The sequence below is a fragment of the Lithobates pipiens genome, unplaced genomic scaffold (assembly GCF_037356315.1).
Source record: "Lithobates pipiens isolate NorthernLeopardFrog02 unplaced genomic scaffold, aLitPip1_a1.2 Scaffold_27, whole genome shotgun sequence".
Lineage (NCBI taxonomy): Eukaryota > Metazoa > Chordata > Amphibia > Anura > Ranidae > Lithobates > Lithobates pipiens.
The window spans coordinates 135,812,631-135,824,831 of NW_027507788.1; the positions used below are offsets into that span (position 1 = coordinate 135,812,631).

General features: G+C 43.8%; 1 protein-coding gene across 1 annotated transcript; it reads right to left on the reverse strand.

Moving 5' to 3' along the window:
- Positions 1-435: 435 nt before the first annotated feature.
- On the reverse strand, positions 436-7,612 carry LOC143934151 (ferritin, middle subunit). The gene is made up of 4 exons (XM_077457515.1): positions 7,357-7,612; positions 3,458-3,604; positions 2,438-2,563; positions 436-766 (listed from the first exon to the last, which is right to left on the reverse strand). The coding sequence occupies exons 1-4, from the start codon at positions 7,456-7,458 to the stop codon at positions 611-613; spliced, it is 531 nt and encodes a 176-aa protein (XP_077313641.1). The 5' UTR covers positions 7,459-7,612; the 3' UTR covers positions 436-610.
- Between the last annotated feature and the right edge of the window lie 4,589 nt (positions 7,613-12,201).

Genomic DNA, 12,201 nt, shown 5'->3' on the forward strand with positions numbered 1-12,201 from the left:
CTACCATGGGGCAATCAGAATCAGTCTGCCCTCTGAAAGACTAAAGCCCCATACACACTATAAAATTTTCTGCTGATTTTTGTCTTCAGATTTACCAAAAACATGTAGTTCAACGGCCTGCCTGATTACATACACATTGAAACTCCTAAGGTTTTACCTCATATGGTTTTAGTAAATCTGAAGGAAAAAAAAAAGTGGAAGTTGGGGGGGGGGAGTCTTCTCACGTTGGTGCCAGGCGAAGGGGACTTCCCGAGAGATCCCTGCCATCTTGGACTTTCTCCAGGATGGCGCGGATCAGGGGCTGACGACCAAGACAAGTAGGCCTGCCGTCCTGGAAGACGACTTGCGAATTTTTTTTTTTTTTATCAATGGTAAAAGGTCTTAAAAAGACTGGATATGTTATTTGAGATCTATGAACACCAACTGCAATACATATACATGCTGAAAGACTTTATTAGAAACTTGTTGACAAGCACAGCTACTGCTGCATTATTAAACATAGGATCACAGAAAGTTTGAGAGATACATTTTGTCACATGATGTCACTCCAATAGTAGAAGGACTATAGATGGGAAGTAGACTGGCTGGATCCTCATGGGTGGTACACAGCTTAGCTGCTCTCTTTCACACTATGCTTGTCAAACAGGTACTCGCCCATGCCGTTCTCGGGCAACCCAAGGCGTTTCAGGTTGGTGATGAAATCTCCAAAACGTTTGATATCCTTCACCTGTTCCTCCAGATATTCAGATTCCAGGAAATCACACAGCTGAAAAAAAAAAAAAAAAAAGATTTACTTTAAATTAAAGATAACTTTAAGAGAACACAAGATAAGATACATTTTCTGAAAATCTGTTGCTTCCCTCCTTCTGCACCAATGCAACTACTTTTAATTCCTGTATCACATTTTGTTTTTTGCGCTATTTATTTTTTGTTAAAATTCCTGGTTATGAAAGACTTTTTCAGAGGATGGAGGAGGCTCTGGCGCTCTACCACCGTCTGTCCCACTATCCCATACTTTGCATCTGCATTGTATTGGAACTGTGCTTTCTCCCTTTACTTTGTAAAGCACTGCCAAAACTGTTGGTGCAATATAAATCCTGTATAATCATAAATTATAATCATTGGGGCTGAAGTCGCAACCAATCAAATTTAACAGTTCTTTTAATAAGGCAGTTTAATAGAATAAACACATGATCAGATTTGTTTTGCTTGAGCAATACCTTAAAGTAGTTCTAAAGCCCAAAAATTTACCTTAATGCATTCCTTGCATTAAGGTAAAAAAAAAAAAAAAAAAAAAAAAAAAAATAAAAAAAAAAGTTTAGGCATCAGCATCCCCCCCACTTTTATTTACCCGAGTCCTCATTCAATCGCACCATGCACGTCTGGAGCTATTCTCTCCCCTCCTCACTTCTGGGTTTTGCTGGCTTACTGAGAGCCATTGGCTCCCAGTGCTGTCAAAGCCAGTGACGAGGGAGCAGAGTCCTGCTGTCTGCATCAATGGACACAGCAGTGGGGCTCAGGAGCGAGCACGCACAAGATGTCTTACCTTTTTTTTTTGTAACCACACATATACCTTGTCTGCTTTACCATGTCACCTGTCTAAACCCAACCCCTCTGACACCTCCAGGGCACATTTAAGTGCAGTCTGAAAAGGTAAGCTCAGAAAACGCTATTGACAACACCTATCCTCCCACCCGGTCGCCAGCTCACCCTCGCCCTGGACTTTCCCCTTGTAGGTCATGGCTGTGGCTTCCCCCCTCCATCTCCTCCTTGTCCTGGCCAATCAGGTCTCAGGACCCGCTTCCTTATTGGCCAGGAGGAGAAACAGGTAGACATTAGTGAATATTAAATCGCTAATGTCACACTATACGATGGGCTCAGTGCCCCAAGTCCACCCTTTTTTTAAGCCAATTGGAGCCTCAGGCTCCAATCATGTGCAAATCCCCCCCCCCCCCAATAGAAATCTATGCATCCGGCACCCTGCATGTAGATTTGGGGGCTGCTTACTACCTATGCAGCTGTCCCCCGGCGCCTCTACATTGAGAACCGAGTGATTGAACACAGCAGCTCTCTGCGCCTCTTCGCTCACTAGAGCGCTGAGCTTTGGAGGGGCAGGGGAGTGGCCATCTCAGGCTCTCACTGAAGCATCTGAAGGATCCAGACTTCCTTTATCGGGATGACATGCTGCCTGGATTGATTCCAGTGACTTCAGCAGAGAGCGGACTTCAGCCCACTCTCTGCTGAAAATAGGTCACGGGAGTGCAAAATGATTTGCACTTCTGTGATCCATAGGAGAAGCACAGCCAAACAAGCTTTGGCTATACTTCTCCTTTAAGCTATAAAGAGTCAGCTGTATCACTTACTTGCTAAGTATTATATGACAGAATAAGGAGCTTTACTGGCATTTAACTCTTTATCATGGTGAGCAGATACTTACATGGGGGTCAACTTTGTCGGTGGCCACCTTGTGCAGGTCCAGAAGAGCCTGGTTCACGGTCTTCTCCAGCTGCAGAGCAGCCTGCATGGCCTCCAGGGTGTTACCCCATTCATCACGCTCGGGTTTCTGAAGTAGAAAATAGTCTTATAAGACAAAACTTTTATTTATCTAAAATTGTAAATTATATCAATTAAATTTTTTATTTTTTATTTTTTACATATAATTGCTACACAAGTATTTTGTGTACCTTATGGGTCTATTTAGGCTAGGTTCACACTTAGGTGGGTACAGGAATGCATGTAAATTGCATGCGTTCCCATGTCCAGAGGCAAAAACGCGCAGGTGTGCCATTAATTCTTAAGTCGCAGCTGTGATTTTAAAAAGCTGAAGATCCCTTTTCCTGCAGGTACAGCAATCCATTCAAAAATATGGGCCGCTGTGCCCGAACATATACGGCACACAGCAAACAGCTAGGATGTGAACATAGCCTCCTAAAACATTCATTGCACATGATGAATGAAATGTCCTATAAATTTTGTAAGCGATTAATGTCTGTATCTATAGCTCCACCTAGTGGCAAAAATGTGGTATAATTTTCTTCATGAAGGGTATCAGAAAACATTACTGCATTTGGCCACTAGATGGAGCTTAAGAAACAAGCATCAATCTCTTACAAATTATGGGACATTTTGCTCAGTGTCCATGAATGATTTTGACATTCAAGCAACTGTTTTGTAGATTTAAAAAAATGGTCTTAATTAGCTTCTGAAGTGCCAATTTTCAGGACTTAAAAAAAATAAAAATAAAATAAAAAGCCTAATACTGTGCTCCAGCCCTCTGGAAATGCTGGGCTCTGTCATATCACCTGTACAACATATGCGCAATGAGGGAAGCCTATCTGATTACTGGATTCAGGCTCATTACCAACATAAAAGCCATGTCCTTGGCCTCTTTCCAAGTTCTTGAAAATACCCCCCCCCCCCCAAACATTGGAGGTCTGAAACTACAGGTTGTTCTCACCTTGATGTCCTGCAGGACAACGCGCCCCCCGCGCTTGTTTTGATATTTCATGAACTTTTCTGCATGCTCCCTCTCCTCATGACTGTGCTCCTTGAAGAACTCGGCCACATTGTGAAGGGCAACATCATCACGATCGAAAAAGGCATACTGAGGATGGAAAGAGAATTAAGATTTAATGCAAAAATTTACCCCAAATTGACCTTAAATCTGCATTATGTAACACCTAATATCTTATATTTGTGGAGGTGTGCAGTTTATTGTTCTCTTTGAAAGATATACAGCTGTCTATTGCCACATATGGGTAAGATAATGTATCTTAACTGCAAGCAACTTTAAGCATAGGGGTATTTAGGGCCTTACATAAATGAAGCATTATGGGAAAATTCATTTAGATGTCAGGAGGTGCGCTTTTTGTCAGAAGACCTTCCACTTCCAAATGCACCTCCATTTGTTCTATTACTAAATAACAGCATGAGAATTCTTCCAGTTGGCCAAGAAGAGTTAGTAATCACCGTTACTTGATGTCAAGTATTCCTAATCAGACTTTATACTGGAAATTGTACCTACTTATCTGCACTGATAAGGGATTAAACATTAATAGCAGTAAGCAAAAAACACTAAATGAGTCATGTTATATGTGGTAGAAAACACCCCCCGGGAATGCGTTTCCTCATTTCTCATGTTGTTGAATAAGCAGTTTGTGGAAAATTGGCGCTCAGTCATTTTCTCAGAACCAAGAAAAAAGGAAGTTCACACACCAGTACTAATGACACACACACACACACACACACACACACTTTAAGAAGCCCACTTGATCTTATTTTGTGCAATAATCAATATCAATCAGATTTTGGTTCCTTTGCAGTGAAATGCTACAATATGTATTGCCCTTTGTCTCCAAGCACTACAAACCAGAACCATTGCCATCAGAAAAACACTTGCAACAATTGTGCAAATAGTGTTGTCTTTAAATATGTACATCACCCAACAAAGCAGCAGCAACAGTTTATCCATCTGTATTTTGTAGAAGACATTTCATCTATTTGGGACACTCGATAAGACGCGTCCATGGACATTTTTTTTGTTTAATTAGGGCTAATTTTACAACACCAATGGCTAGGAAATGGCTAGGTCCTCTGACACAAAGCTGCATGTGATTTACTTGAAAAGTGTTCCAGTAATTATAAAGTGTTGCGTAATACCAATGAAAACTGTCAGCTCCAGTCGGAGACACTGTACTGACTAAGGATGAGCTCCGGCGTGGTCGCACAGCCCACGTGCAGAACCGGCCACTGCGCTAATCACAGGCAGTGAAACATTGTCCCGATGCGCGGCTGCATAGATTGGGAAATGTCTCACTGCCAGTGATTAGCGCAGCGCTGACCTCCTGGCAGGCTCTGCGTGTAGGCTGTGCGACCACGCTGGAGCTCATCTTTAGTACTAACCATGCAAGGATAGTTCAGCGATCTCTGTCAGACGCGAGTAGAGGAGAGCCGATCGGCTGCTCCTCCAACAGGGGGAGGATGCCCCCACTGGACCAACAGGGGTGCCACTAGGACCACCAGGTATGCCACCCTAGACCATCAGAGATGCCAATCAGTGCCCACAATGGATGCCAATCAGTGCCCACAATGGGCATCACTTATTGGCTGGCATTATTGTTTGGCAATGATTGGCATGGCATCCATACCATCAATTAGATCAGTGCCACCTATCAGTGCCCATCTGTGCCACCCCCATCAGTGAAGGAGAAAACTTACTTATTTACAAAGTAAATAGAAACAAAAAACCCACAAAAAAAAAAAAAAACTCAAACATTTTTTTTCCCCAAAATTTTCAGTCTTTTTATTTGTTTAGCAGAAAATAGAAATCCCAGAGGTGATCAAATACCACCAAAAGTGGGAACAAAATGATAAAAATTGAGTTTGGGTACAGGGTTGCATGATCGTGCAATTGTCATTCAAAGTGCAACAGTGCTGAAAGCTGAAAATTGGTCTGGGCAGGAAGGTGTATAAGTGCCCAGTATTGAAGTGGTTAACAACCAATGAATCATCAGGTAATCCCGCTGACGATTCATTTGTTGTTACGATGTGTGTCGGCCACCTGCTTCTTAACCAGTTCACTGGTTGTTAAGGATGCCAGTGGCTGCAGGTTCCTTAAATATCGCATGCCGGGACCACTACTTTACTGTATGCATTTTTTTTTCTCTTTGTCACAGTTTCCTCTGGCAGCCCTTCGGCTGGCAATTTTCACCCTAGAAATTTTTCTTCCTCACCAACACACGATCCTTCCCCACATCCCCCACCTATGTGGCTACCAGCCCACCTTCAATTATCCTTCACTCCCCCACAGAGATGCCACGTAGTCCTATGCCCACCCTGATTGCTGCCTGCCTGGTCTCCCCCGTTGGACTGTTCACCACGGCTCCCAGTTGGAGGTGTTCATTGAGGTTTTTGGCACCCCATCATCGAGCCATTAACCGATGAACCTTAACCAGTAAGTACACACTTCAGGTATTATCTGGGATTCTACCATACCCTTATACACGTCTTTAACGATGACTGATTATTTTTATATCATTTTTACTTTAGATTATCACGTGCATGCTCCTGATGAGTGGCGTATCAGCCACGAAACACGTAGAGCTACCTGATGCCGTGTTTCCATTTACCTATATCAGATCTCCAAGCTACTATGCAATTCCTACCTTTACAGGTTCAGTGAGGCCTTAGGTCCTGCAGACATTACCTCGCAATTATATTTTTATCCAGCTTGTTCTTGTTGAACTATGGAATTTTATTATGGTCTTATTTATCACATTTTTGTTATCGATGTATTTGTTTTTTGTTATCGTGTATAACCTTCCACTATTGGTCACATTTTGAGACATTTTTGTTATCATTATGTGTACTGTTGCTATTGTGTTTACTATTTACTCTGATAGCAACATTATATTTATTTTACAAGGTATTTGTATAAATAAAATTCCCTTGTTCAGCTCAACTATCTGCTCGCTACCATGTGCTTCATATAAAGTCCCACTTTCCTTGCTCTGCTCTTCTCATTGGTTGTTAAGATGTGGCGGTCACCCACTCCTTAACCAGTTTACTGGTTGTCAAGGATGCCAGTGGCTGCAGGTCCCTTAAATATCGCATGCCGGACCACTACTTTACTGCATGCATTTTTAGTTTTTTTTTTTGTTTGAATCAACTTTTACTTGTTTTAAGCAGTATTTAAGGAGCATTTTTTTCTTTATGCGGTAAATATCGCATAAAGTAGTAGTGAATTTACCTTTTCAAGATCTTTGGGAAAATACCTAACTTCTGCATGCAATCGGGGGTCTGTGAATGGAGCCCATGATCTTAGTGTAAGATGCTGTTCTATGTTTAAAAGTAGCAATTGCTCTGACCCTGGTAGAGTGAGTACATGTAACACTCCAAGATACATTGTCAGGGCAAACAGTGATGAAACCAGACTGTAACTTTGTCAGTCTTGGTACTGAAAAGTGTAATCTGACCTTGCTCAACTTGTTTTCAGCCTATGAAACAGAACTAAAAGTGCCATGTTGGTACTGTTAAAAGAAAAAAAAAAAAAAAAAAAAAAAGTAAAGTATGTATGCATGCGCGTCTCTCTAGGATCTACATTTTATTACACATTGTATATTGTATAGTTAAATACAATTATAAAACTTAAATAAATGTAATTGCACTTAAGATAATAGTAGTCCCATATATAATGTAGTATACAAAATGTACTAAAGCAGACCACAATTAGTTACAAAAAAAAAATACAAGATATAGAAGTAAAGCACAGTAAGAAATATGTCCTATATAGAATATTGTAAAAAAATTAAAAATAAAATAAAAAAAAACACAAACAACCATAACCAAAATCCTTACCAAGGAGGAGTAGGTGTAGGAGGCGTACAGCTCCAAGTTCAACATACGGTTGACAGCAGCCTCGCAGTCGCGGTGGTAGTTCTGGCGCACCTGGGAGTCCATTTCGGCGTTTCGGTGGTTTTGGGTGGCGTAAAAAAGTCAGAGAAAATCAGATTGAAGATGTTTGGAAAAAGAGCAAAGGACTCAGAGAGGGTTCCGTTCAAACACTGTTGAAGCAAGAACTCTGCTCAGAGTCAGGTGTAGATCTGATCACAGCACAGAGGAGCTCTGTATATATAGGCAACCAGCCTGAGAGTCTGGGGACTGCCCTCCCTCCCTTCACTTACGTCATCTACCAGAAGCCAATCAAGCTTACTGTTATGCAAGAATCTTGGCCCTTGGCCAGGAGACGACAGTAGAGCGAAGTTCATGAAGAAACATTACTTTTTTTATCTTAGCATTAGCCAACTTTTATATTTAAATGTAAGGCTGAATTACTGCATGGAGAAGAGGTCCTGTTCAGATACACTGAATTATTACATTAGGTTGGCTCATATCATAATAATTATACACAAATATAGACAGCAAACTAAACAGCATTTGGTGTTTGAGTTTCAATGAATGTTTTTCTAATATTCTACTGATTCTGGATGACACGCATTTGCAAAACCTGTACTTGGAATCGTGGACAGACAGAATTATCATTGGAGATGGGACACATTTCTACTCCAAATAGATGATCAAATAAGAACTGGATAGAATTTTTTATGTTGCAGTGATATTTTATAGTAGCTGAGAGAGGAAAGTATGAATGAACCAACCTAATTATAATAATATTATCAGATTATCTATCTCATTGCTCCTGCTTAGTAGTGATGGCCGAACGGTTCGCCCGGCGGTCGTTTCGCGGCGAATTTCCGACTTTCGCCGTCCGCGGGTTCGAACGCCTTTTTCCGTCGTTCGCCCCGGCGGACTTACGTGTTTAATGTATACAAGAACTTTAACCTTTCGTGACACGTTTATCATGTGTTACAGGACAACCAATTGAGACATGACAGCTCATGGACACTTGGACATTCCCCCTAACCTATAAATACACCCGATCCGGTGGCCATTTTACATTCTTTCTTCTGTCACTGTAGGGAAAGGATCCTGTGTGGAGTAGGGACAGAGAAAACGCTAGCTATTTGGTACACAAAAGTTCTTTTCAGGACTGGTATAGGTGTTAGGTCAGCAGCCTGAGTTTCTTTTGTCAGTTTAGATAAAGGGACAGAGCGCTGTATGCTGCTATTTTAGGGACAGCTCAGCCAGATTAGTCTTTCTTCATCATCATCATCATCATCATCATTAGCTGTTACTATCAGGTCCACAAAAGAGCTGTTCCAGCTAATCGTTCCAGCCTACTCTTTTTTGCCAATTTGTATAGGGACAGGCAGGAAGCAGTGTGTCAGGCAGTGAGGATAATTTTAAAGACTTGCTGTTACTATTAGTTCCACAAAGGTTCTTTTCAGGACTGGTATCAGTGGTACGGTAATAGGCTTGTACACGTATAATATTCTTTCTTCCAAATATAGAAAGAATATTATACTTGACTGCTGCCCTTCTGCTGCAGTCTGCTAATCATTCACAACTCACTTGTTCCACAAAGCTCTTTATCAGGACTGGTAACTTGGTCTGTCTAGGGTGCTACGGTACATAGGCTTGGGTGCGGTACAGTCTGCTGTTCTGTAAGGACCGCTATCGGTCCACAATACATAGGGTTGCCGTGCACTACTGCTGACCGCTGCCCTATACTGCAGCAGTCCTTCATTGGTATAGGGACTGACGTACAGTCTGCTAATCACTAACACACAACCTGCTTGGTCCACAAAAGTTCTTATAAGGACTGGTAACTTGGTATAGGGTGCTACGGTACATAGGCCTGAGTGCGTTACAGTCTGCTGTTCTGTAAGGACCGCTATCGGTCCACAATACATAGGGTTGCCGTGCACTACTGCTGACCGCTGCCCTATACTGCAGCAGTCCTTCAGCGGTATAGGGACTGACGCACAGTCTGCTAAACACTAACACACAACCTGCTTGGTCCACAAAAGTTTTTATAAGGACTGGTAACTTGGTATAGGGTGCTACGGTACATAGGCCTGAGTGCAGTACAGTCTGCTGTTCTGTAAGGACCGCTATCGGTCCACAATACATAGGGTTGCCGTGCACTACTGCTGACCGCTGCCCTATACTGCAGCAGTCCTTCATTGGTATAGGGACTGACGTACAGTCTGCTAATCACTAACACACAACCTGCTTGGTCCACAAAAGTTCTTATAAGGACTGGTAACTTGGTATAGGGTGCTACGGTACATAGGCCTGAGTGCGTTACAGTCTGCTGTTCTGTAAGGACCGCTATCGGTCCACAATACATAGGGTTGACGTGCACCACTGCTGACCGCTGCCCTATACTGCAGCAGTCCTTCAGCGGTATAGGGACTGACGTACAGTCTGCTAAACACTAATACACAACCTGCTTGGTCCACAAAAGTTCTTATAAGGACTGGTAACTTGGTATAGGGTGCTACGGTACATAGGCTTGAGTGCGGTACAGTCTGCTGTTCTGTAAGGACCGCTATCGGTCCACAATAGATAGGGTTGACGTGCACCACTGCTGACCGCTGCCCTATACTGCAGCAGTCCTTCAGCGGTATAGGGACTGACGCACAGTCTGCTAAACACTAACACACAACCTGCTTGGTCCACAAAAGTTTTTATAAGGACTGGTAACTTGGTATAGGGTGCTACGGTACATAGGCCTGAGTGCGTTACAGTCTGCTGTTCTGTAAGGACCGCTATCGGTCCACAATACATAGGGTTGCCGTGCACTACTGCTGACCGCTGCCCTATACTGCAGCAGTCCTTCATTGGTATAGGGACTGACGTACAGTCTGCTAATCACTAACACACAACCTGCTTGGTCCACAAAAGTTCTTATAAGGACTGGTAACTTGGTATAGGGTGCTACGGTACATAGGCCTGAGTGCGTTACAGTCTGCTGTTCTGTAAGGACCGCTATCGGTCCACAATACATAGGGTTGCCGTGCACTACTGCTGACCGCTGCCCTATACTGCAGCAGTCCTTCAGCGGTATAGGGACTGACGCACAGTCTGCTAAACACTAACACACAACCTGCTTGGTCCACAAAAGTTCTTATAAGGACTGGTAACTTGGTATAGGGTGCTACGGTACATAGGCCTGAGTGCAGTACAGTCTGCTGTTCTGTAAGGACCGCTATCGGTCCACAATACATAGGGTTGCCGTGCACTACTGCTGACCGCTGCCCTATACTGCAGCAGTCCTTCATTGGTATAGGGACTGACGTACAGTCTGCTAATCACTAACACACAACCTGCTTGTTCCACAAAAGTTCTTATAAGGACTGGTAACTTGGTATAGGGTGCTACGGTACATAGGCTTGAGTGCGGTACAGTCTGCTGTTCTGTAAGGACCGCTATCGGTCCACAATAGATAGGGTTGACGTGCACCACTGCTGACCGCTGCCCTATACTGCAGCAGTCCTTCAGCGGTATAGGGACTGACGTACAGTCTGCTAAACACTAATACACAACCTGCTTGGTCCACAAAAGTTCTTATAAGGACTGGTAACTTGGTATAGGGTGCTACGGTACATAGGCTTGAGTGCGGTACAGTCTGCTGTTCTGTAAGGACCGCTATCGGTCCACAATAGATAGGGTTGACGTGCACCACTGCTGACCGCTGCCCTATACTGCAGCAGTCCTTCAGCGGTATAGGGACTGACGTACAGTCTGCTAAACACTAATACACAACCTGCTTGGTCCACAAAAGTTCTTATAAGGACTGGTAACTTGGTATAGGGTGCTACGGTACATAGGCTTGAGTGCGGTACAGTCTGCTGTTCTGTAAGGACCGCTATAGGTCCACAATAGATAGGGTTGACGTGCACCACTGCTGACCGCTCACCTATACTGCAGCAGTCCTTCAGCGGTATAGGGACTAAGAGTTTTGTCACAGGGTCATTTAAAAAATGACATGCAGAGGAAGAGGCAGGCCCTTCCGCAGGGGTGGTAGGGGTAGGGCAGGAGCAACAGGCTTGAGCCAAAGTGGGAAGTTGCAGAAGGTGCGTTCAATTACTTTAAAGGATGCACCAGACTTGGTTGAGTGGCTCGCTCAGCCTTACTCTTCTGCACCCTCCTCATCCTCTCGATCTGCACCCTCTTCTTCACTCTCTGCTATGTGCACCCCCAAAGACACTACCACCAACAACACGACCACCACCACCACCACCACATACCTTCCGCTTGAGTCACTGGAATTATTTTCCGATCCATATCAAGAGGACATTTCTGATGCGCAGCCACTCTTGGTATTGGATCAGGAAGAGGAGGTAGCAACAAGCGCTACTCAGCAGTCTGACGCCAGTACCCAGATCAGCCCAAGGAGGAGGTTGGTCCCCGGTGTTGCTGCCTACTCTACTTATAGCGGTGGGGAAGGTGACGTTGATGATGACGTGTCTAGTGATGTCACGTGGGTGCCCACAAGAGAGGAAGAGGAGGGGAGTTCAGAGGGAGATATGGACCAGCAGATAGGGAGGAGAAGCAGCAATGACTTACATTGCACAGCAGGGACAAAGCAGACTGCAAATGTATCAGGAGCGAGTCATCGACCATGTACGGTCACATCTGGCGCTCCCAGGACACCGGCACATGGCTCCGCAGTGTGGGCTTTTTTTAACGTGTCCGCTGCTGACAATAGCGTTGCCATCTGCAATCTTTGCAGTCAACGCGTTAGTCGCGGTAAGCCCAATACTCACCTAGGGACGACCGCCTTAAGAAGGCACA

Coding starts and splice junctions, on each gene's coding strand:
- LOC143934151 (XM_077457515.1), bottom strand. CDS start 7,458: ATGGACTCCCAGGTGCGCCAGAACTACCACCGCGACTGCGAGGCTGCT. Junction 3,605..7,356: donor CCTACACCTACTCCTCCTTG/GTAAGGATTTTG, acceptor TTCCATCCTCAG/TATGCCTTTTTCGATCGTGA. Junction 2,564..3,457: donor TTGTCCTGCAGGACATCAAG/GTGAGAACAACC, acceptor TTTCTACTTCAG/AAACCCGAGCGTGATGAATG.